Genomic DNA, 23,496 nt, shown 5'->3' with positions numbered 1-23,496 from the left:
ACTACTTTTCAAATAAAAAAGAAAGCCATCATGGAGTGTGGTGGTTTCTTTCTTCAAGGTTTTCTAATTGGAGAGAATAAATATCAACAACTGAACCTCTTAGTTATGGAATAGCATCTAGCAAAACTTTTGGATTCGTTCTGTCAACAAAAGGCTATGGATACTTATCAAATATATGATCCACATATTGCCCCACTTAATTATCAGGTTCCTGAGTCTGAACTATAAATTAATTTTTCAGTGTTTTTGCATGAGAGTATCTTTTCTGCTTAAAGTGTTTTTGCATGAGAGTATCTTTTCTGCTTAAAGTGTTTTTGCATGAGAGTATCTTTTCTGCTTAAAGGTGTGTAGTCCCTTATGTCTCCTACCATTGTTTAATTTAGATTTGATAATCTATCTTCCAGTAAACATGACATACCAAAATATTCTTTTTTTCCACTATTTGGGATATGTCTTCATTTTTTCAAAGTTCCTCGTAAAATGCCAATCCATTCAGAAATCTGATTGTCAAACGCCGATCCCATTATTGTTGCTTACCACAATTAACCCATGGACAAAACCCCAATCCCATTATTGTTGCTGACCACAATTAACCCATGGACAAAACCCCAAATCCACCTTTGAACAATCAAAACTTCTGTCATATTCTCACAATTTGATCGTTAGTTTTAACAAAATAAAGAAAAAAAAAAGTATAGAATGAGACCATTTTATCTTTGGTACAAAGTGGTCACATTAATTTTGACCATTGCATGTGAAATTGGATGGCTGCAATTATTCTATTGACCAATCTCAAATTTTAAAATAAATTTTTTCGAACTTTGAAGCACATGCAAGCTTGATCAAAGGTAAATGACCTCATTGTATACAATCCCCAAAGAAAACAAGAGGATGAATTCACATGGAAGACCGAACAAAAAAAGCCTTATTTTCACCCCTTTATGAGAGGCAACCCTATAGCAATAACTATAATTGTAGAGGGAAGCCCAAATCTTAAGTGGCTCCAAAAGGAGAGGGTGTAGCCAAACAGCTGAGGGCGCCTAGCTTGCTCACAGACGATCAAGTTGGAGGCAGATCCGAGCAATGTGAGGTTCCCCGCCACTGTGCTCACCCACGCTAGGATGAGCCATGAGCGTGTTTCGCTCCCACCAGAGATTGAGGCCGCCGATGCAGCCACACGAGAACCGAGAAGGAGAACTGAGGCCATGTATTTTCAGAGAGAGTTTAGCATGTGAAGTAGTGATTACATTACTGATAATGCAAAATAAAGTTTAGGCCAATGTAGTTAACTCATAGAAAAGTTAACAGAGAGAGAGAGAGAGATGATTTTGGTAATGCCATGGTTACAAGTTTTATCACCATCCCATCCCATCAATTGATGGGTTAGTGATGGAGGGAGAGTAGGTACCACCAACTACCTCATTAATTCAATGGCATCCCACTCTCAATCCTCTGAAACTGTTTGAGAAGATGATTATCAACGTAACATTAATATGATCATATAGATCAGTGTTCAAAAAATTGATTTTACCATGGTACTCAAGCCCTGGCCGAAGCGATTTATTTGGGCGAGTTTAAGTAATTCTCTCGAATCCAATTCATTTTTTTTTATAGAACAATAAGATAAAATTCAGCTATATATATTATAAGTGCCACCTTTTTATCATCAAGCAACAATTGTTGTGTTAGTTATTTCTTTATGCTTAAATAGGCCACTTTGCAGGAGATTTAGACCCCCATTCGGTTAAAATAACGAAAGACGTTTTCAAAAGTGGGAAAAGGTAGCTACCATGGTTGAACTTTTAAGACACTTGAGCAAATTTGATTTAGACTTGATATATTAATATAATTAAACTAAAAGAAAATATAATGTGCAACTGATTCGCCCAAAACATAGGGCGACGTCGAGTTTTCCAGCCGAGTCCGAATTGCCTTGGCCGAGTCTTAGACTGTTGATATAAATTATATACTATTATCTTCCCATGTATAATGCATATCATAAGTAAAGGTGATTTCTTTTTATGCATGATAGAGAGAAGACAATATCGTTTGGGCACTCACTTCCAAAATACCATGTCTCTAATGATGCAACGAGTACTAAATATGGACGGTATTTTTAGTTCCTTGGATGTACTAGGAAAAGGCAGTGATTTGAAAACAGGAATCGGGGTTACTCACTTCCAAAAGAAAATTGAACTAAATTGTCGATTGCAATCCATCTCACTTGATCTTGGAGAATAGGCAATTCCAGGTTCCTTGAGCTAGAATCGCAGACCTCCTGATCTCGATTCAACTTGGGTTATACTGAGTTGTATCGACAATTTTCAAATCACCGACTAAAGTGCCCTAAAACCCATCACACAAGCTACATCATTCACTATTTTGCAAGAAAACCACACCACACCACACCACACAATTCTAAAGCTTGCACCTAAAAATGTGCTATATCTTCTAATCACTACTGGGTCGTTTGGATCCTAGGGTATCCAAATCCATGTTTTGTATACTTAAGGTATCTTGCATTAAAACTTGTTTTACAATCTTTTTTGGATATATAATCATGTTTCTGTAACTAAGAAAGAGGGCCAAAACATGAATACACAAAATCAAGAAAAAAATTGGGTTATCCAAAACATGACCCTGTGTAAGAATGAAAGAGAGAATACACTATAATACATAATATTATTTTTACACACCAGAGCTGCACACTTTATTAACTATAATTAACTCTACCAAAACATCCCCAAAAATTAGAGAGAGAAACTACATCAAATTTTAAGTTTTAGAGAGAGAAAGTATCTTAAAGTTTTAGAAAGAGAGACTATATCAAATTTTTGAGAAAGAAACTACTGAAAATTTTTAAAGAGAGAAACTATCTCATATTTTTAGAGAGAAAAACTATCTCAAATTTTTAGATAGAGAAACTATCTAAAATTTTTTAGAGAGAGAAATTATATCAAATTTTAAGTTTTAGATAGAGAAAGTATCTTAAAATTTAGAAAGAAAAACTATATCAAATTTTAAAGAGAGAACTACCTGAATTTTTTTAGTGAGATAAAATATTTCAAATTTTAGAGAAAGAAATTATCTCAAATTTTAAAGTTTTAGAGAGAAAATGTACCTTAAAATTTAGATAGAGAAATTATATCAAATTTTAGAGAGTAAAATCCCCTGAAAGTTTTTAGAAAACGAAACTATTTTAAAATTTTTAGAGAAAGAAAGTATCTCAAATTTTTTAAGCTTTAGATAGAGAAAATTTCTTAAAATTTTAGAGGGAGAAACTATATCAAATTTTAAAGAGAAACTATCCAAAAATTTTTTGAGAGAAAAACTATGTCAAATTTTTAGAGAGAGAAATTTTCTCAAATTGTAAAGTTCTAGAAAAAAAACGTATCTTAAAAATTTTAAGAGAGAAACTACATCAAATATTAAATAGAGAAATTGCCTGAAAATTTTTAGATAGAGAAACTATCTTGAATTTCAAATTTTAGAGAAAAAGTATCATGAAATTTTAGGGAGTGAAACTATATAAAATTTCAGAGAGAGACATACTTCCCATAATTTTTTAGAGAGAGAAACCATTTTAACATATCAAATTTTAAAGAGAGAAAGTATCTTAAAATTTTAGAGAGAAAATGCAAATTATAAAGAGAGAGACTACCTAAAATTTTTAGAGATAGAAACTAATTCCAAACTTTTAGAGAGATAAATTATCTCAAATTTCAAGTTTTAGAGAGACAAAGTATCTTAAAATTTTAGAGAGAGAAAATACCTGAATTTTTATAGAGAGAACCATCTCAAAAATTTTCAAAAGAGAAACAATATCAAATTCTAAGTCTTAGAGGGAGAAATAACTTGAAACTTTTTTAGAGAGAAATTATCTCAAAATTTTTAGAGAGAGAAACTATATCAAATTCTAAGTTTTAGAGAGAGAAACTATATCAAAATTTGGAGAGAGAAATAACCTAAAACTTTTCAGAGAGAACAGTCTCAAAATTTTTAAACTATTTCAAATTTCAAGTTTTAGAGAGAGAGCATCTAAACATCTTAGAGAGTGAAACTATAATAAATTTTAGAGAGAAAATTTTTAGAGAGAGAAACTATCTCAAATTTTAAGTTTTTTATTTCAAATTTTAGAGAGAGAAACTACCTAAAAATTTTAGAGGTAGAAACTGTCTCAAAATTTTTAGAGAGAGAAATTGTCAACTATCTTAAATTTCAAATGTTTAGAGAGAGAAATTGTCTCAAATTTTTTTGGAAAGAAAAACTATATTAAATTTTTTAGAAAGAGAAACTATCTCAAAATTTCAAGTTTGATATATTCTCTCTCATTCTATAATAGCAAACTAGGTTATACAAAAATGATCTAAACATGAGATTTGCATAACGTGGTTACCATTCAAAGCCATCCAAACAAATCCTGTTTAAGTAACCGGGTTTTAATATAATCAATGACATAAAAAGGTTTTGATTCGAAACCCGGGTTTGTTAACCATGGAGCAAAAGGAGCCCTAAAGTTTGCACCTACTATATCTTCAAAATCCCTAGGTCATCTCCAATCATGCACCATCTAAGTGGGGATTTCATTCTTAACAATATCCTAAAGCGATGAAACTGAGGCATAAGAACATCGAGGACTCTTATGGAGTAAGCTTGAAAAGATAAAAAATTTGATGGTATATGCTGATGATGAAATCTTGTGAAATAGCATCATGCTTTTCTAAGTGTAAACTATGGTACATGCTCCACTTGGTTCCTTTTACAATATATGAATACTTCGAACAAATCTTTATGCTTTTAAATGGCAGTAATTTAATACTACAGTCCATGCAATGAGATTTGAGGACATACATGTCTTGGCCCCATGTGTCATATGAAGAATGAAGCTCTCAATTGTATGTTAGTCATCTTCCATTTCATGATAATAAATACAAGGAAAATTGTTTTGCAAATTTATTTATTTTTTTATATTCATGATTTTCATGTTAGAGATTACATGTCCTTAAAAATTAAGTCTTAAAATCCATCTAAAAAATAGATTTATTAAGAGGCCTGCATTTCTACCTATGCAGGCTTGACATAGAAATCGGGTCCTAACTCCTAAATACAAAAAGCTACTAACAAAGAGGCTGCTCATGTAGGCAATTTTTGGGTTCAGTTGCACTAAACATGGTCGGACTTGCAAGAACAAATTTAGCTGGAAAATAGTGAAAAATCAGTCTATAACATCATCAAATTTATAAAAAGTAGAAATAAAGACGCTAAAAGCATCAATCTCAACAATACCAATGCAGTTCAACCTGTCAAAACTTCATGCAACGGCAACAGTGGTAACAATTCTTTTACATTTTGAAAATTGAACTAAAAATCAAATAAATAAAGATTCATACAAAATGTAAATTTTTACAAAATATTCTTTGGCATAATAAGGACTCGTCATGAATTTCTTTTTGAAGTTGAGGAATACTGTGCATCTCAATGAACCTAACGGACATGGCAGTAATATCAATGTCCAGTGGACTATAGAAAAATGCAGTCCACAGAGTTTGCGACTGTCCTACAAACGATGAATGGTGATGGAGAAAGAGAGGGATCCAATATGGTCGTTTCATGTTCTTGTGGGTCCAGCTCAATCTCCATGACTATCCATCATTACATTGTACGGTCATAGCCTCTATGGACTATAGTTTTTTATGGTTCCTAAAATCATCACATCATCATCATCATAGTTTTTTTCCAATTAATTGGGGTCGGCTTCTTGAGAGCATCATATACATTTCCTACAAGAAAGGCTAAAAAAGGTGAACATAGACTTACCTGTGGGAACATTCGAAATGAAGTTCGAGAGCAAAACAATTACTACAGTGAGAACTGCGACCCCACCAATGCTATCTATCCTTGAGTGAGGCTCCATGACATCCCAAAAAGCACCGGGAATTCCAGTATTTTCAAGCCCATCAACAGTGATGAACATGCCACAAAAGAACACCAAAAGGGAATAGGAAACCTGGCTTGGGACATCATGAGAAACCAATCAATATAAGTGAAGCTTCTCTTACTAAGCATCAATGAAAATAATTCAACTAAATATTGAATAGGCAAATTAAGATGGAGATAACCTAAAGTAAGGTTTGGATATAAGGGAAACTGTACTATAATATAATATAATCTAATGGGCTATGGAAAACCATGGTGATATAGTTGAGTGGGGTCATAACTGTTTGGTGCAGAGGGGGACACACCATATCAAATTTCTTTAAGGTGGATGCTCAAATTTCAGAAGAACTGGAATTCAGGGCATTATCTCACTAATAGAAAATCCAGAACATAGTAAGAAGAACAATTGTTTCATGCAAGCCGGACCGCACTCTACAATATGCGGTCCAGAGGTACAAAGCATCCATCATAAAGATAGATGCAAATAGGTGGTCCATCTAAAAACAATTGTAACTAACGGTTCAAACGTTTTCTTAATATAAGTATTATTTTTAGTTTCCAAATTTTATTTATTTATTCATATTCATGATCTCTATGTTAAAAATTATATATTCTCTAAAAATTAGGACCAAAATATATTAAAAAATATATTTATTGCTAATAGCATTTCTACAATATGTGGGCTGGCAGCATGCTCACCGCATCCTAGTAAGAAACTGAAAATATTTTGTCAAGAAGGTGCATCTCTGGAGAAATTTGCATACAACAATCATTTCTGGAAATAATAAGGTGGGTGACCTGCTTTCCAATTTCCGGTAATGTTTAGAACTTTTATAGTATAAAAAAACAGAAAGAATCACAGCCATTATTTCTTTCCAAAATTCAACCAAGAAAGATGTCATCTTAATCAAAACAAATGAAAAAGATGAAAACTTGACTTGAAAAAGGAAAATAAAATTTGTTTACTTCAATGGCCCAAAGAATTCAACTGTCTTGCAATGCAAAATGCAGAAAATCAACAAGAATGCTTGTGATCATCATAGAAGCAGAATTCAACTGTCTTGCAATGCAAAATGCAGAAAATCAACAAGAAAGCTTGTGATCATCATAGAAGCAGAAGAAAGGGATGAAACTCTAACCCGTACATATTGAAGGCAGAAAAGGAAAATAAAGTTTATGTACCTAAGGGATGAATTCAAGTCTCTTGGAGGGCAAATTGCAAATAATTATGTAAAAAGTCCACAATATTCATATACACATTAGCAAAGGAAAAAAATGAAAAAAAAAAAAAATTGAAAAAAAAAAGAGAGAAATAAAGGAACGTGGAGGTCACAGATATTTTCGCAAGATTAGGATATCATGAAAGAAACATATAGAGTGATGATGTTAGGAAAGGCTTTAGGATTACATAGTATTCCTATTGAAGTTTGGAAGTGCATGGAGGAGATTGACATATACTGACTGCTCAAGTTTTTCAACAAGGTTTTAGAAACAAAGAAAATGTTAGAAAAATGGACAAAAAGTATTATGGTGTATATTTACAAGAACAAATGAGACAAATAGAATTGGACTATTTGTTAAGGGTTCAAACTTATGTGCCACACTATGAAGTTGTATGATAGAGTTATTGAGCAACAACTGAGGCATGAAACGAGTATTATCAAAAAATCAGTTTGGCTTTATACTAGGGAGGTCAACAGTTGATTCTATTTTATTCTTTAGTCGACTGATTGAGAAATTTAGGGAAAAGGGAAAAGACTACCACATGATCTTTAGGGTATGTTTAGTTCATGCATAAATATTTACACACGTAAAGTATTTACATATGTAAACAGTTTGCTGCAAAATATTTGCATATACATTCTTTTTACCATGTTTGGTAGCATATTTTAAAAGCACTTTGTAATCAGTTTCCTACGTTTGGTAGGCGCTTGCTTGATGTGAAAATATTAGCACAAAACCTTGAACATATATATATATATATATATATATATATATATATATATATATATATATATATATATATGAAAAGTCTTCCCAACGCCTATAGGAAAAAATGAACAGTGATTTCGCCTATGTTCATCACCGTCCAAAGTTCATCGCAGATCACGATTGTTCAATAGTATTTTCATTTTTATTTTTTTCTATAAATCGGAATGATCTGAAATTTAGAGCGTGTGTACATCTTAGTGAGGTGCATCTAATAAAAATATGAAAATAATATTTTGTAAAATATAAATTGATCAAAATACCCCTATAAATTTTTAGGGGTATTTTGATCAATTTATATTTTACGAATTATTTTTTATATATTTTTATTAGATTCTCCTATTTTTGATGAACACATGCTCTAAATTTTAGATCATTATGATTTGTAGAAAAATAAATAAAAATTGAAACACTACTAGACAACTGTGACCGTGCGATGAACTTTGGATGGTGATGAGCATAGACGAAATCATTGTTCATTTTCGCCTATAGGTGTTGCGTAGTATTTTTCTATATATTTCAAGTGATTTGAATTTGTAGAAAAAAAATTTTTTTCAAACGCTACAGGATATCCATGATCGTCAAATCGGCCTAGATTCAATCTGGGCCGTTGGGCTCATATGTTCATATGAGCTAGTGGGCTAATTTCAGCTTTTTCCATTATATTATATTATATTATATTATATACATTATATAATACATTTATATTATATTATATTATATATATATATATATATATATATATATATATATATATATAAGATGTTATTTATGTATTATATATTAAATATTACTGAAATATAAACAAGTGAACCAAATGTACCCTTAAGGATTTCAAGAAAGCATGCGATAGGGTACTAAGAGATTTAATTTAGTGGGTGTTAGAAAAGAAAAGAGTCTTCAGAAGCTATATTGACATAGTGAGAGATTTATACGAGGGAGCACTAACTAGTGTGAGGACAACTAGTAAAGTGACAAGTGAGTTTTTAGTGATAATAGGCCTACATCATGGCCTACATCAAGGGTTAGTGATGAGTCTATATCTCTTTGTTTTGGGTATGGACGAGTTTATTAGGCAACTAAGAGATGAGTTACCATGGTGTATCTTTTTTGTGAATGGCATAGTTTTGATTGCTGAGACTAGAGTTGGTGCCATGCAAAGTTAGATATTTTGAGCGATGATCTAAGATCTAAAGTTTTTAAAATTAGCCAAACTAAAATAGAATATATGGATTGCAAGTTTAATAATAATATGAGGAAGTAGTTAGGATTGATGGTTACAAAATACCTAAAAAAAATTGTTTTTGATATCTTGGATCAACAATCTAAGAGGATGGAGAGATTAAAGAACATGTTGTACATACAATTAGAGTTGAGTGGCCAAAGTAGAGATGTACATCCAGAGTTTTATGTGATCGAAGCATACTAATGAAACGGAAGGGAAAGTTTTATAGGACAACTATAAAAAAGCGTCATGCTTTATAGGACAGAATGTCGGACGGTCGAGAAATAACATACGTATAGGATAAGTGTAGTAAAATGAGAATGTTGAGATAGATGAGTAGCAAAAAAATAAAAGATAGACTTCGGAATAAATACATTCGAGGGAACAAATGTGGGGCTTTAATGATGATAAGATGACAAATTACTTATGTGGGATGGCAATGTACAGGGAAGGCCTAATGTAGCACGGGTTAGGAGGTGCAATTTTATTCAATTACAAAGTTCTAAAAGGACAAGGGGAATGCCAAAAAGGACATAGATAGAAATAGTGCAAAAAGTATGGTAACTTATCGTATACTACTGGTGTGACTCCTGATATAGTAGATTGGTGAACCAAGATTTGTGTATCGGACCACAAATAGTTGGGATAAGACTTGGATGATGATGATGATGATGATTCACTTAAGTACAAGGAAGAGAAATATACCTTCTCAAGATATGGTCGAGCATCTTTGAAATCAATAACCACAAGGACTACAGCAGCACTGATAGCAGTCCATGACATGTTCGTACCCATTACCAATGCCACGAGCATCCCAATCGTCACAAGATAAACACAAGCCTTCCAAATGACCTTCTTCCTTCTATCTCGAAAACCTTCCATCTCATCAGAAGTGGAATAATCTGAGCACATTTCTCTCAAGCCATTAATCACACTCGAGGGCCAAGAAGACATTTTTGACAAACCTTTATCTTCTCTTTGAATACGCCCCACTTGATCCATGGTTTCAGACTCAACTATACTCCGAATTTCGTATATATTATCAGTCTCACTAGCAATCATTCTACTAGTCATGCTCTCAGGATCACTAACACCCATTTGATCCCTCAAATTTTCAGCCATACCCAATTCAGTATTAAGAGAGGGACCCTCCAACAGCCTATCAAAATCTTGAGAAGTTGAAGATGTTATATGTGACACGGTAGCTGGTGAAAATCGATGATACTTCACTTCTTCCTCAGTTATAACTTCTGAAATTGTTCCTTCTTCATCCATTTCGATTGATAAAATCTTCCAAAACATAACCAAAAGAATGAGGCTATTAACAACAATTCCAATGAGCATGGCAGGGATTATCCCTTTAAAGAAATCACCAAAAGATATGCTGCTCTGAACCGCTATGACCAAGTTTTGAGGGTTCCCAATGGCAGTTGTTGATGACCCAATATTTGCACTAGAGGCCAATGCAAGGAGATATGGTTGAGGGGGTAGATTATTTTGTCGGGCTATCTTCAATACAAATTCAGTTAAAACTACACAGCATGTGTCATTGGTGAACAAGGCACTGAATATAGTAGAAACCAAACAAATTCTAAGGAGAAGGTCTCTACCTCCTTTACTCTTCCAAGAAAGCAATTTCCCCAAGTATTTCAACATGTCGGCCCTCTCGAGATATATACTAAGTACCATTGTTCCAAAGAGAAAACCAAGGATTGGGAGATCAATAGCTGAATACGCCTCGGCTGGTGTTATAACTCCAAAAACAACCATTAGCATGGCTCCTAAGAGGGACCCAGCTGTCCGACCGATAGGAAGAAAGGGAACAGCAGGGAAAACTTCAAGGACCCAAAACACAGAAAAGGCTATTGTACCCAAAACAACTTTTACAAGGTTTGCTAGGACCATTTCTAAAGCAAATTAATGGTGGAGCCTTTGAAACTCTTCTACACCTTTACAAACCCAGATATAGAAACAAAAATACCCAAAGGAAGTTTATCGCATTTGCATCTGATGAGAGAGCAGGAAAGGCAAATTACAGAAATTAAAGGCTACTAAGGCTCAAATGCAAGTAATTTGAATTAGAGTGGAGATCATGAAGCAGAATATAATGGAACTACAAGATGTGAAAGCCTCGCTCAATGTTTTTCCTCCCAGGCAATGAACAAAATAGCAAATTCCAGAAATCTAAACTCGATAGTTTCTATCAAAATGAAACAGAAAAATTCAAGAAGTTCTGAACTCAATGACACAGAAACCCAAGCTTTCCCCTGTCAAATTGGATAGAGAGCAATGCATCGATGAAGTACTTGATAACAAGAACGCAAAACCAACTTGTTCTACGAAATTGAAGAATGGAAGCCGTAATCTTATGAAACACAAAACCTAAAAAATCCAACGTTCTTTTCGACTTCTAAGATTGATGTGGACAAAGAATCGTGTTTTGAAACTAAGAACCCAAAATGCAGTCTGTTTTATCAAAATCTTAGAAAAGTATAAGAAACTAAAAAGCATGTATCTCAACTCTTATGCATTCACGACAGAGACAAGACACGGCATAACGCCTTAAAACTGGAAAAATAATGTCTTTTGGGATCACCTTTAACTGCCCAAAACCCAAAAAAATTCAAAGATCCAATTCTATTTTGGATAAAATTGGATAAACCTAACTACCCCAAATCCACAAGAGATTCAAAAGACCTAATTCTATCTTTCTTTGTGAGGAGACAGAAACCTTTATAGAGAGAGCGAGAGAGGAAAAGAATCTGCTACGCTATGGTGCAGACATGAAATATTTGAATCTCCATATTTCAAGGTGAAATATCTTTTTCGCTCTGATTGAAAGATTTGGCATTTCTTTATATTCTTTGTTCTTATGTGTGATGTGACATCTCCATATGTACTATATTCTTATGTGTACCAGTAGAATTTGTTGCATTGCAAGAAGAGAGGAAACACGAATCAGGTGAATATAATTGATGTGTAATGATCAGGAGAGTACGTTACATGGAAAACATATTCACTGTCCTATCTAATGACAAGTGTAAGAGCAATTATTTAATGCAACGGTTGTGTTATAGTATTATGCAACAACACTTCTAAAATTCTATGTTTGTGGTATTTGTATGACCCAAAATTTTGCACACACACTCTCTTCATCCCAAAAATCAATTCCCCGCCCCCAAAAAAAAAGGTTCAATTTGAACCCTAGATATGGTCAAAATAGGTCCCCTCCAAAAACGAATCTAGACCACTCACAAAGACATGAGTGGAACTAGTGAAAAAAGATATATGAACTTATAGCCTCACTAAGGGTATGACCATTAATAAAGCATAATAGTAGACTAGGATTCATATTGCTAACCCCAATTAGTTGAGAAAAGAATCCCACAACCCATCCCCCCACACCCAACGAACACTATTTTCTAAGGCTTCTCAAAGTGGAGTAAACTTAGGGATGATCAGGCCACTCATTCGGTACCGTTTTCCCCATCCGGAGCTTCCTTCTTCAACCCCTTCAAAGACATTCATTTTCTCGATAATTTTTTCCTTTCTAACTTTATGGTACATTTCATCATTTTAATGTTCAGCAAATAATATTATGTGCTTCCCATTTTATAACAAATTTGGGCCTACACGAAGATTCTATAACTTTCATGCATTAGGAAGGGAAATCAATGTGAGATTGTAAAGGATCATCATCTCTCATGGACCATAGTAGAAAGCTGGTTTTGTGATCTATCTCTCTCTCTCTCTCTGTATTTAATGGTTGGTGGAAAATCATATCATGTGGGTTGCGGAATTGCCTATTTATAGTAAAGTATGCTATGTTGTTTATCTTTTGATTGAATATTAAAGGAAATTAGGCCTTAGCTATGTAAGACCAAGTCCTTCAATTAGAGGTCCCACTTATGGAGGACTCCCTTTTAAGTAAAGGTAATCAGTGAAGTAGAAGTAAATACTGAAATGATGAGGACAAAAAATTGCTTTCATATCGAGAGCTTGTCAAGAAGTCAAAACGAGTCAAGCAACTCGAATGAGTAATGTAGTGATACTAATCTACTTTTGAAAGTCTGTCACCCATTATTTAGAAACATTTGGAACTGTGAAAAGAACCTGGTTGGCCTAAAACCTAGCTAACTTATCAAATAAGAAAACAAGAAAAAGGTCAGGAAAACGTCTAGAAAATCTCATTTTATTGGTAGAGTTTAAAAATATTATTTCATATTTCATATTTTACGCTTAGGTCGTGTTATTTAAGGATATATAGGTATTTCAGTTTTGTATTTTTATAAAAATTGGATTAAGTTTAAATTTGGTATTTACATACTTTTCATAACCACACACGTCAAACAAATACAAAATACCCTTGAATCTTGTGTGATATTTTAGTCATTTTTATTGAATTATTGTTTTTTATATTGTCGACAGATGTTCTTTGCTTCTAATTATGCTGACAAAATATGTCAAGACGGGGACAAAGAAATTCCCTCTAAATAGCGCAATGCAATGTTCGCAAGAACGGGCAGTCCGGTCAAGTCTGGGATCTTAAATAAATAAATTTTAAAAATATTTAAAATAAAAAATTACTTTGTAATATGTTTTGTATGTTCTCTATCATTTTGGTAAAGATTGAAGAAGTGTTTTGCTCATAAATACTTATTTTTACATTTTTTTTTTTCTTCTTTATTGGATAATTTCTAAAATATCCATGATCACAAATTATTATTTTTTAAGTCTATTCCTTCACTACTTTGTTAATTTTATTTAGATGTGATTTATTTAATTTTACTGTAAATATATTTTTCATATCTTTTGAAATTTTTTTATTTTCTTATAACACTCTTTAACCTCACCAAAACCTACCCAACTCAGGATTACCGAGACCAATCTGGGTTGCTCTGCCAGGCCTGCTTCAACGCTTGGTACCATGCCTGAGTCATGGGTTTCCTGCACTGGTGTAACGCAAGTCTCAAGGAAATCAAGTCAGGCTTTACAACAAAGACTGGGGGACGGTTGTCACGCTTAAACAGAGAGAGATTAAAGAGAAAGTATATAATGAGACAATTTACCTTTGGCACAAGGTAGTCATAATTAATCTTGACTATGAGATGCGAAATTGGGTGGCTGCATTTATTTTATTGACCAAACTCAAAGTTCAAAATAAACTTTCTCGAATTTTAGGACCAGCTCTTTTTTAGTCTTTTTAAAAGAAGTTAGTAACATCCGAATATTTTTTGTTTTATTTTACTTTTTTAAATTTTTTAAGTCCATGGATTGGTCCGATGTTGGCAATATTAGACCGGCCGGCACTTCTACTTTTTAAAAGTATGAAATTTCTAAATAAAAAAAAAAAAAGCACATAATGTAACGAAGGCCCCGATGTACCCCGAAAAATTTCGAAATTTTGCAAAATTTTGTGAAAGTCTAAAAGCTTAAGTAGACTCGCCATTTTGGAAAAGAGAGTGCCCCATGGGATCGAGGAACCGATGAAAAAATTTCAAACAAATAATTTATGATCCAGCGGACCATATGGAACACAATTTGATACTAGTGGAAGAAATAGTTGGTAGTAGCGCGGTCCGACTTTTTTTAAAAAACAATTTCAGTACAATTCTCCGACATTATTATGAACGGTTGGGTGGACTGGTTTGTACAATTCAAAAAATTTAAAAATAAAATAATAAGTATTCTAATGTTTTCGACATCATATCGAGAGGTAAAATTCAAAATAAATAAATAAAACGGCCAAATACTATTTGTATAAAATATCAATCCACAATTACTCTATTAAGATATAGTACAAACCTGATTTTTCCAAAATTGATTCCACCAATTGGGCTCAAAACAAAGAAAAGGATTTCTAGTGGAAAAAATTTTCTTACAAAGATTTGAACTCCAACGGTGAAAATGGGCAATCTCTCTCAAAACCGGCGTATGAAAAATCGAACCGGAATGGTTAATCGGACATGAGGCCGGAAGCGTTAAATTGGCCTAACAAGTAAACTGGCGACTTCAATTGGCCCAATAGGGCAAATCCATGACGGTCAAAAACTACTAAAAAAAAAAAAGGTGCGGTTTGTATAGAACTTGGGCTCTAAACAATCAAATTAGAGCCTACCTTCAAATAATGTCGAGAAATGTGGTTTTAATATGGGAAACCTTTGTGATAACCTTAAAATATATTTTTATATTTATTTATAAAGTATAAAGCTTGAAAAATGCTGTGGATCGACAGATCTATGAAAACTTGAAAATCTCGAAAATTGACAATTCAAAAATACGTTATAAAAACGTACTATTTCCAAAAACATGAAATCCATTTTTTTCCTCATGACCATTCATCTTGATGTTAAGATGATCACTTTGAAGATATTTGGGCATCAAAACAACCTCTTCTAATGAAATTTTTGAGGTAGGCTCTAATTTGATTATTTAGAGCCTTGACTCTACATAAACTTTTCACTAAAAAAATAGAAACGAAATACAAAAAAATCTAATAAAACATGAAAAATATATTAAAGCATGATTAAACATAGCACATCCAAATAAAGTTAAAAATTAATGAAAACATAGATTTTAAATAATCGATTTGTGCCAGGGGTATTTTTGAAATGTTTAAAAATAAGAAATGTAAAAAATTATTATTGGCCAAAACAATTTCCAATCATTTCCAAAATGATGAAAATCATTAAAAAATGCATTACAAACAAAATCCCTTAATTGTTTTGGATTTTAAATAATTTTTTTTATTTTTTTAAAAATACCTGGCCAGTTCACCAAAATTTTAGTCTAAAATTTTGAGAACCATTTAAAAATTACTAGATGATTATTTTTAAAAGTAAAAATTTGAATTTTGAGTCTTATGATGCTGAGATCTAGTCTTTTAAATTTTGGACAGTCTTTATTCAATCTTGAGGTATTAATTATTTACTAGTGCATAGAGAGTTTATTTCGTAAAGTGTTTAAGAGATTATTCTATGGATGGTAGAAATTACATCTCCAAAATTTGAAATCTGAAAAGTAGTATCCCTATCAATTGTCATGTACTTTGCCTGAGGGAGTAAATAGATGCACATTGAGATTTCGAAAAATTCAAACCCCATTTCTTTTTGGGTCTACGACACATACACTGAGACAACTGCGTATGTATGGTAGAGTATTTGAAGCGCTCAAGCTCTTAACCCTACCTTTGAAAACAGTTCTCTCCCTCCCAATCAACAAATGCTCAAGTTGAGAAAAATACATTGGCTAAGTTCGTTTCATAAGAGGATGCACCATTTTCTCATAGGAAAGGTTTCAATGCTTCCTTTATAGCATAGAAGCTCTATCTTCGTCTTATCATCCAGCCGTTCAATTTTGATAAAGAGAGCCACTTATCTTTATATCCGATGTCTCAAAGTATTTTATTTTTAATTTTTTTATAAAATATAATGGGGTGCACCTATAAAAAATATTAAAAATAATTTTTCTATAAAATATAATGATCAAAATACCCCTTGAAATTTTCAGGGGTATTTTGGTCATTTTATTTATTGAAAATATTTTTTATATTTTTTTCTAGTGCGAGTTTAATAGAGGAATGGACATCCAAATTTTGGTGTCAAAATAGTTTATAGAAAAATAAATTAAAAATAAAATAGTGTAGAGACGTGACATTTTGATTGGGGCAATCTTAGCCCTCCATTCAGAATGGACGGTTGGATAAGGAGGAGGATAGAACTTCTATGCTGTAGGGTAAGCATAGAAAGCTTGCCTTTTTCTGATTATGTGAGTGAGTGTTTGCAAACTCGGCCGGTCCAACTCAGAACTAGCCGGTCTAGTGTTCCTTTTAGATATCAAAAATTTCGCTTAGCTGCCTTCTACTAAGTTTGATTGGGAGCATCTATGTGTCGGCTTAGGGAGCCAAATCCATACAATATGTCCTAAACTTCCCACCAAGCTCTTGAGATAAGTAGATACCATTATAGAATTATCAGACTTCCATTCAACATGCATTCTATTGGAGTAGTTACCGAATTGTAAATTTCCATTTTAAAATTTTTGAGATACTTGGACAAATAAAAATTCTTTCATCACATTGTTTAACTTTAATTTCAAGAAAGTAATTCGTAAGTCCAATATCAGTAATTTCAAATTCACTGATTATGCACTATTTAAAATCATCAATCATGCTAAGGTTTTTTCAATGATAATTAAATCATCAACATATAAGTATATTATCAATATATCACCATCGCCATTCACATTCAAATATAAAGCATGATCATAAGGACACTTAGAAAGACTATTTTCTTTATAAGCATGATAATTATTTATCGATTCTTGTATTTCAAGCTCTAGGAGCTTATTTTAAACCATAAAGTGTCTTTTTCAATTTAAAAACTTTATATTCATTCCCCTAAATAATATAACCCGGTGGTTGTTTAGTGTAAACTTCCTCTTCAACATAACTATCTAAAAATGCAGATTTGATTTCCATTTTTTGTAGGCAGTCAAAGCAATGGTATCTAATCAAACAACACCGGAAAATAACTCTTGATAATCGATTCCAATTGTTGCTTATAACCTTTGGCCAACATTCTTGCTTTATATCTTTCAATCTCGCACTTTTTAGTTCTTCTTTGCCTTGAAAACCCACTTTACTCCGACTTTATCCTTGCAGAAGAGATGTGAGCTCCCGGGTGTCATTCTTCTTGATTGTTGTCATTTCTTCATCCATAGTTGTTCTCCATCTTTTTGTCTTGCTTCATTGAAGCCTATAGGTTCACAATCAATAATGAAACAAAACAAAGTATGTTGATCGTAAGTTTTCTCTGTAGGAGCCTAAACATCATTCAAGGTTCTTCTCTTGAGTGGCATTTCCATCATTCCCCAAGGAAGAGTTTGATGGACTTGACTCATGATATGGGGACAAGGGAGGAATATTTTGATGTAGTATCTCTTCTTCAATTCTTTACCTCCTCCTAACTCAATTGCCAAGTCATTTCTTTTTTCTCTGTCATTCCAATCCCATGAGGCTTCTTCATTGAACATGACATCTCTACTAAACATCAATTTCTGCTTGTTTTGATTTTTCATCATAGCCAATAAAAATATATTTTTGACTTTTATACTCTAATTTAGTTCTCATTTTGATTTGGGACACGAAAATACGCAATGCACCCAAATAACCTTAAATGTGCTACACTAGGCTTATGCCCGGTCCAACTAGGAAACCTATTCAAAATATAGACAGCACAAGAGACCGTCTCTGCCCAAATTCATTTGACATTTTTTTGTATTTCAACATTTTTCATGCCCATATCTAGAATTGTCTGATTTTTTTTCTTTCAGCTATCCCATTTTGTTGGGGTGAATATGGCGTTGTAAATTGATGAAGAATGCTATGATTTTTGCAAAAATCATCAAATGCCTTTGAAAAAGCCTCACCAGCACGATCTGCTCTCAAAACTTTAATGAAATACCCACTTTATTTTTCCACAAAAGCCTTGAAATTCTTAAAGACTTCAAAACATTGTGATTTTTCTTTAAAAAATAAACCTAAGTTTTTCAACTGAAATCATCGATGAAGATAAAGAAATATTCATGTTGCCCATAAGAAATTAGGTTGCATGGCCCACATACATTCGTATGAATTAGTTCAAGGGGTTTTAATGCTCTATGTAAAACACCACTTGACAAGCTTTTCATGGTGATGCTTTCCGAGCACATATCCGTCACAAAGTTCTTCTAGATGATCGATTAATGGCAGCCCTTTCACTATGTTTTGGTTATACAATAATTTCAGTCCATTACAATAGAGGTGCCCAAATCTCAAGTGCTTAGCCATGGCTTTTCCTTTGAAGATACATTTAGACATTACAAAATATCGGTTATATAAACAATTCTATTTTTTGACATGCCAACCCAGCATAGGAAAAATCGGGGCAGTTAGAATTCTAACCGGTAAAGATTAGAATTTTTCGTGGCCATCAATACTCATTTTTCCATCTTTATTGGAAAATTTCAAAAATATTTCTGGGCACAAATAGATTTTTTGAAATCTATTTTTTCACTAATTTTCAACTACATTTGGACATTCTTTATTTAATTGTACTTTAAATATACTTTTTATATTTTTCATTTTTTAATAGTTTTTTTACCACCCAGGACTTGCCCCGTCAGGCCAGTTGAACCGCTTCAACCCCATGTCCGATGAACCGTTCCGATTTAGTTTTTCCTACACTGTTGTCAATCCTAGCAATCAAGTTTTCATTTCTATCATTTTATGATGATGGCTAAATTCTTTACGTGAACATACAACCGATTTTCAACGGCTGCCCCAAACTAACAATGTTGTTTTTTACGTTTGGCATATATTAGACATTAGAAATATATTCATGCTTTACATTCTTCAGTAGAATTAAAATTGCACCTTTTCCTTTGACCAAAAATTTTGAGAAGTCACTAAATGTTGCATGACCATTCAATTGATTCATCCAATTCTATTAATATATTTTTGGGAAAATATCTCCATCCCCCATTTTTAAGTTTAATATCTCAATAGACCCAAAGTTTCAAAACATATCTTTGGTCATAAAAATTCTAAGTTTTGTATCTTCTAACCCCTTAAGCTGACTTTATACCTTTTAAAACTAATTTTTTGCCCTAAATAAATATAATAAAGACATATCTTTTCTAAACACCATCCTTTCTCTCTCTTCACGTGATTTTCTCCTAAATTTCTCTTTCCATGACTTTTCCCAAACCCCCTCTCTCTCTCCATGGTTTATTTTTCTTTATATAATTGCTTGATTTCTATGGATTGGTTGGATATTATTTGTATGGATGATTAAATGTATGTAGATTGTGCATGTTTAAGAGATCCTAAATGAGAAAGAGGGTTTTTGGAAACGCGAGGTAGAGAGAGAGAGAGAGAGACTTAGAGAGAGAAAGTGGGGGAAAATACAAAGAGAGAGAGAAAGGGTTTGGAAGAATCTCAAGGAAAAGAGAAAAAGAGAAAAATTTGGGAGAATATATCAGATAAAGAGATGAATGGTTTAGTATGAGCATGTCGTTTATATTTTTTAGGACTAAAAAAATAGTTAAAATGAGGTAGGGTTAGTAAGGGAGTTAAGAGATATATTTTAAATCTTTAGGTCTATTAAGATATGAAAACAAAAAATAAAGGGCATGGATCCCTCATATGTGGTTGCTTGCTCCACTATCAAGAAACCATGAGTTTGTATTTTTATTTTCTCATTCTTTACATACTAATATGAGAGTTGGCTCTATTTCTTCCCTTGATTCTTCTGCAAAATTCACCTGTTCTCCACTTTCATGTGAGTTGTTTTATTAACACTCAAAACTATAATGCCCAAATTTCTTACCATTAAAGCATTGAAGCGAAGATTTATCGTACCTTGTACGATTGAATGGTGGACTAAAATTGCTACCACCCCACCCCACCTCACCTCACCTCTTATAGATTGCATCATTACTCCTCTTCCGTATTGAAATTGCCAAAACCGGGTTTACCTCTTCCTCCAAGTCCTCTTTGGCCTCTTCCTTCTTTTAGTCTCCAAAGGAGGATTAGGTTTCTTAGCTATGAATTGTTCATGATATGAAACCACATATTTGCATGTCATGCATAGTATGGTCAAATTCGGCAGCCATGTTTTGCGTATAAGTTTAATGTAATGGTAATACCAATATATGAAAAATATTAGTTAGCGTTGGAAGAAGGTTTTTTAAGACTATTGTAAATGATGCAGGGAGACATTGTTGCATTCAGATCAAGGCATTGCTAAAGGTTGTAGAGAAGGGATACGATGAACTTAAAACCCTAGAGCACGAACCTACACTAATAAATGACCAAAAGAATGCCCTAAAGGAGTCAAGGAGGTTAAACGGAAGAGCCCTCTTCCTAATTTATCAAGGCATCGTTGAAGGCACCTTCGAAAAGGTTTCCTCAGCCACCTCCGCCTCCGCCAAGCAAGTATGGGAGATCTTTCAAACAATTTTTATGGAGAAGATGAGGTGAAGAAACTTTTTTACTCCAAATTTTTCAACCCCCAGTTTGAGACGCTGCACATGAATGAATCAGGATCAATTTTCAATTACTTTTCAAGAGTTTTGGTTGTAGTAAACCAATTAAAAAGAAATGGTGAGATTCTAGATGATCAAAGTGTCATGGAGAAAGTATTGAGATCTCTTACCCCCAAATTTTCATGAGAGCATATGCTTATAGAAGCCCTAGTAAGAACTATATAATTTTTTATCCGGGTACTATGATGTATTAAAAGAGGAAGTTATCCAAGTACAATTACGCACTGAAAGAGGAACATTGACTGAAAAAGATAAAAACTGTGGAATTCATCCAGCGCATTTGGGGGAAGGGCACTGAAAATAAGTTAAATTGTTAAAAGGAATAGAGACATCAAAGATTTTTAAGCATAGAGAAGCGAAGACAAGCTTATAATTAGTTAGTAGAGAATTTTCAGCCTACTTGTAAACTCATATGGTACAATAATATTGTAGCATTGACCACATAACGTTTATAACAATTAGACTGCTAGGGATGCATAAAACCCGAGGACACTTTTCTCATATTATACACTGTATGGACAAAAAAAAATGGAGGGTTCTAATTTATGTAAAATCATTTACAAAACTTCAAAAAGCATAAAAAGTAAGAAGACAATGCAAGAGATCCGAATGCAACTAGTCACTTCAAACCACAATGCCAAAGTTCAGCTCGCAAAATTGCCTGATCTAACCGCTAACCTACCTGTTAGATCGAAACCGGCCATTTGGACAGTTAGGGTGATCAACCGGTATTTTAAAAAAAAAAAATTAAAAAAAATATATATAAATTCTCAAAAATAAAGAATTTGATTTGTAATGCATTTTTAAATATTCTTTATATTATGGTAAAGATTAAAAATTGTCTTGGTCATTAATACTCACTTTTATCTTTTTCTATCTTTTTTAAAAAATTTAAAAATAGCCCTTCAAAAATATAAAAAGGGTTAAAATCTATTTTTTTATTAATTTTAAACTTCATTTGAATGTGTTTTGTTTTAATCATTCTTTATATAGTTTTCATATTTTAGAAGTTTTTTTCTGTATTTTTTTCAACACTTTTTTTTACCGCCCGTCACTTGCCCAGTTTGAGTGGTTAAATCGGTTGGTTTACGGATTAGACCGGTTAAACTGCTTCCAGGCCCATGTCCGGTTAATCGTTCCGGTTCGATTTTGCAAACACTGTTCATCACAACTCACGCCGCATGTAAGCAAGCGGTCAGAACTGTCTCACTAGAAAATAAGGGAATATAAAAGAATGACCTTCATTTTTTATCTTTTGAGAGATAACATAAGAATAACTTTCATTCTTTCTCTAAGAAATATACAATTACGACTAGGGGTGGCAATGGGCCACGCAGCCCGCCTAGGCCCAAAAAAGCTCAGGCCCGACACCTCTAACGATAAATTGAATACGAAACCTTTATAGAGAGAAAATATTAATAAATATATTAATGAGAATACTTAAAAAAATCTATAAATTAATTTTCAAGAAAAGAAAAACAAAGTGTAGGCAGGACTCCAGATCTTTACAAACACATGTGGCATTAGAGATTATACAAATACAGAAAAGAAAAAAAAAATTGAGTTTACGAGATTCTTTTTTAGGAGAGAAGTGTTTGGATAAATGCGGGAATAGAACGAGAGGTGTTTGGATAAACACGAGAGGAAAAAAGGAGTTTGGGGTACATAAATGAAGAGAGAAGTGATTGGGTTTAGAAAGAGCATGTCTTTCTCACGTTTGTTTAGGTTAAAAAATAAATTTTAAGTGACCAAGGGGTTGAAAGATATTTTTTGAAACTTTGGGTTTATTAAGAAATAAAATCAAAAAATAAAGAATATGAAAATATTTTCCCAAAAAACAATACGTGTAAATTTCAAACATTTTTTACAATTTTTTTGGTATTTTTTTTGGACTTTTTGTGTTTTTAAATATTTTTTACCAAAAGCATTTTTCAGAAAAAATCAGGACTAATCGACCGATCTAGTCAGAATCGGTCGGACTAATCGGATTGGGCCACAACCGACTAGTCGGCCCGATCCGTTGTTTTGAACAACTCTGCGTTCTCGATCTTCACAATTTATTTGTATGCTATGTGATATAGTTATGGTACATGTGTAAGTTTGATATAACTATGATGATTAAATGGTAAATGACACAGAAGAAGTAACTGCAGAAGGAGTTTTAAGAAAGAACTGTTTTGTAAGGAAACAAACTAACAATTCGTGCGCCTAGTGATCTAGGTTATATGAGCTTCGGGTGAGGGTATATAGAGGACTTT

General features: G+C 33.0%; 1 protein-coding gene across 1 annotated transcript; it reads right to left on the bottom strand.

Annotated features, from left to right (window-relative positions):
* Positions 1–619: 619 nt before the first annotated feature.
* LOC18438350 (silicon efflux transporter LSI2) lies at positions 620–11,859 on the bottom strand. Its single transcript, XM_020669976.2, has 3 exons — positions 9,857–11,859; positions 5,818–6,007; positions 620–1,197 (listed from the first exon to the last, which is right to left on the bottom strand). The coding sequence occupies exons 1-3, from the start codon at positions 11,054–11,056 to the stop codon at positions 932–934; spliced, it is 1,656 nt and encodes a 551-aa protein (XP_020525635.1). The 5' UTR covers positions 11,057–11,859; the 3' UTR covers positions 620–931.
* Positions 11,860–23,496: the final 11,637 nt, after the last annotated feature.

This window comes from Amborella trichopoda, chromosome 8, assembly GCF_054954075.1.
Source record: "Amborella trichopoda isolate Santa Cruz 75 chromosome 8, AtrichopodaSantaCruz75HAP2 v2.0, whole genome shotgun sequence".
Classification (NCBI taxonomy): Eukaryota; Viridiplantae; Streptophyta; class Magnoliopsida; order Amborellales; family Amborellaceae; genus Amborella; species Amborella trichopoda.
The sequence above is the reverse complement of the archived record's forward strand: the minus strand, read 5'-3'. Positions and strand labels throughout refer to the sequence as shown.

Coding starts and splice junctions, on each gene's coding strand:
- LOC18438350 (XM_020669976.2), bottom strand. CDS start 11,056: ATGGTCCTAGCAAACCTTGTAAAAGTTGTTTTGGGTACAATAGCCTTT. Junction 6,008..9,856: donor CTCGACCATATCTTGAGAAG/GTATATTTCTCT, acceptor GTCCCAAGCCAG/GTTTCCTATTCCCTTTTGGT. Junction 1,198..5,817: donor CATTTCGAATGTTCCCACAG/GTAAGTCTATGT, acceptor ACATGGCCTCAG/TTCTCCTTCTCGGTTCTCGT.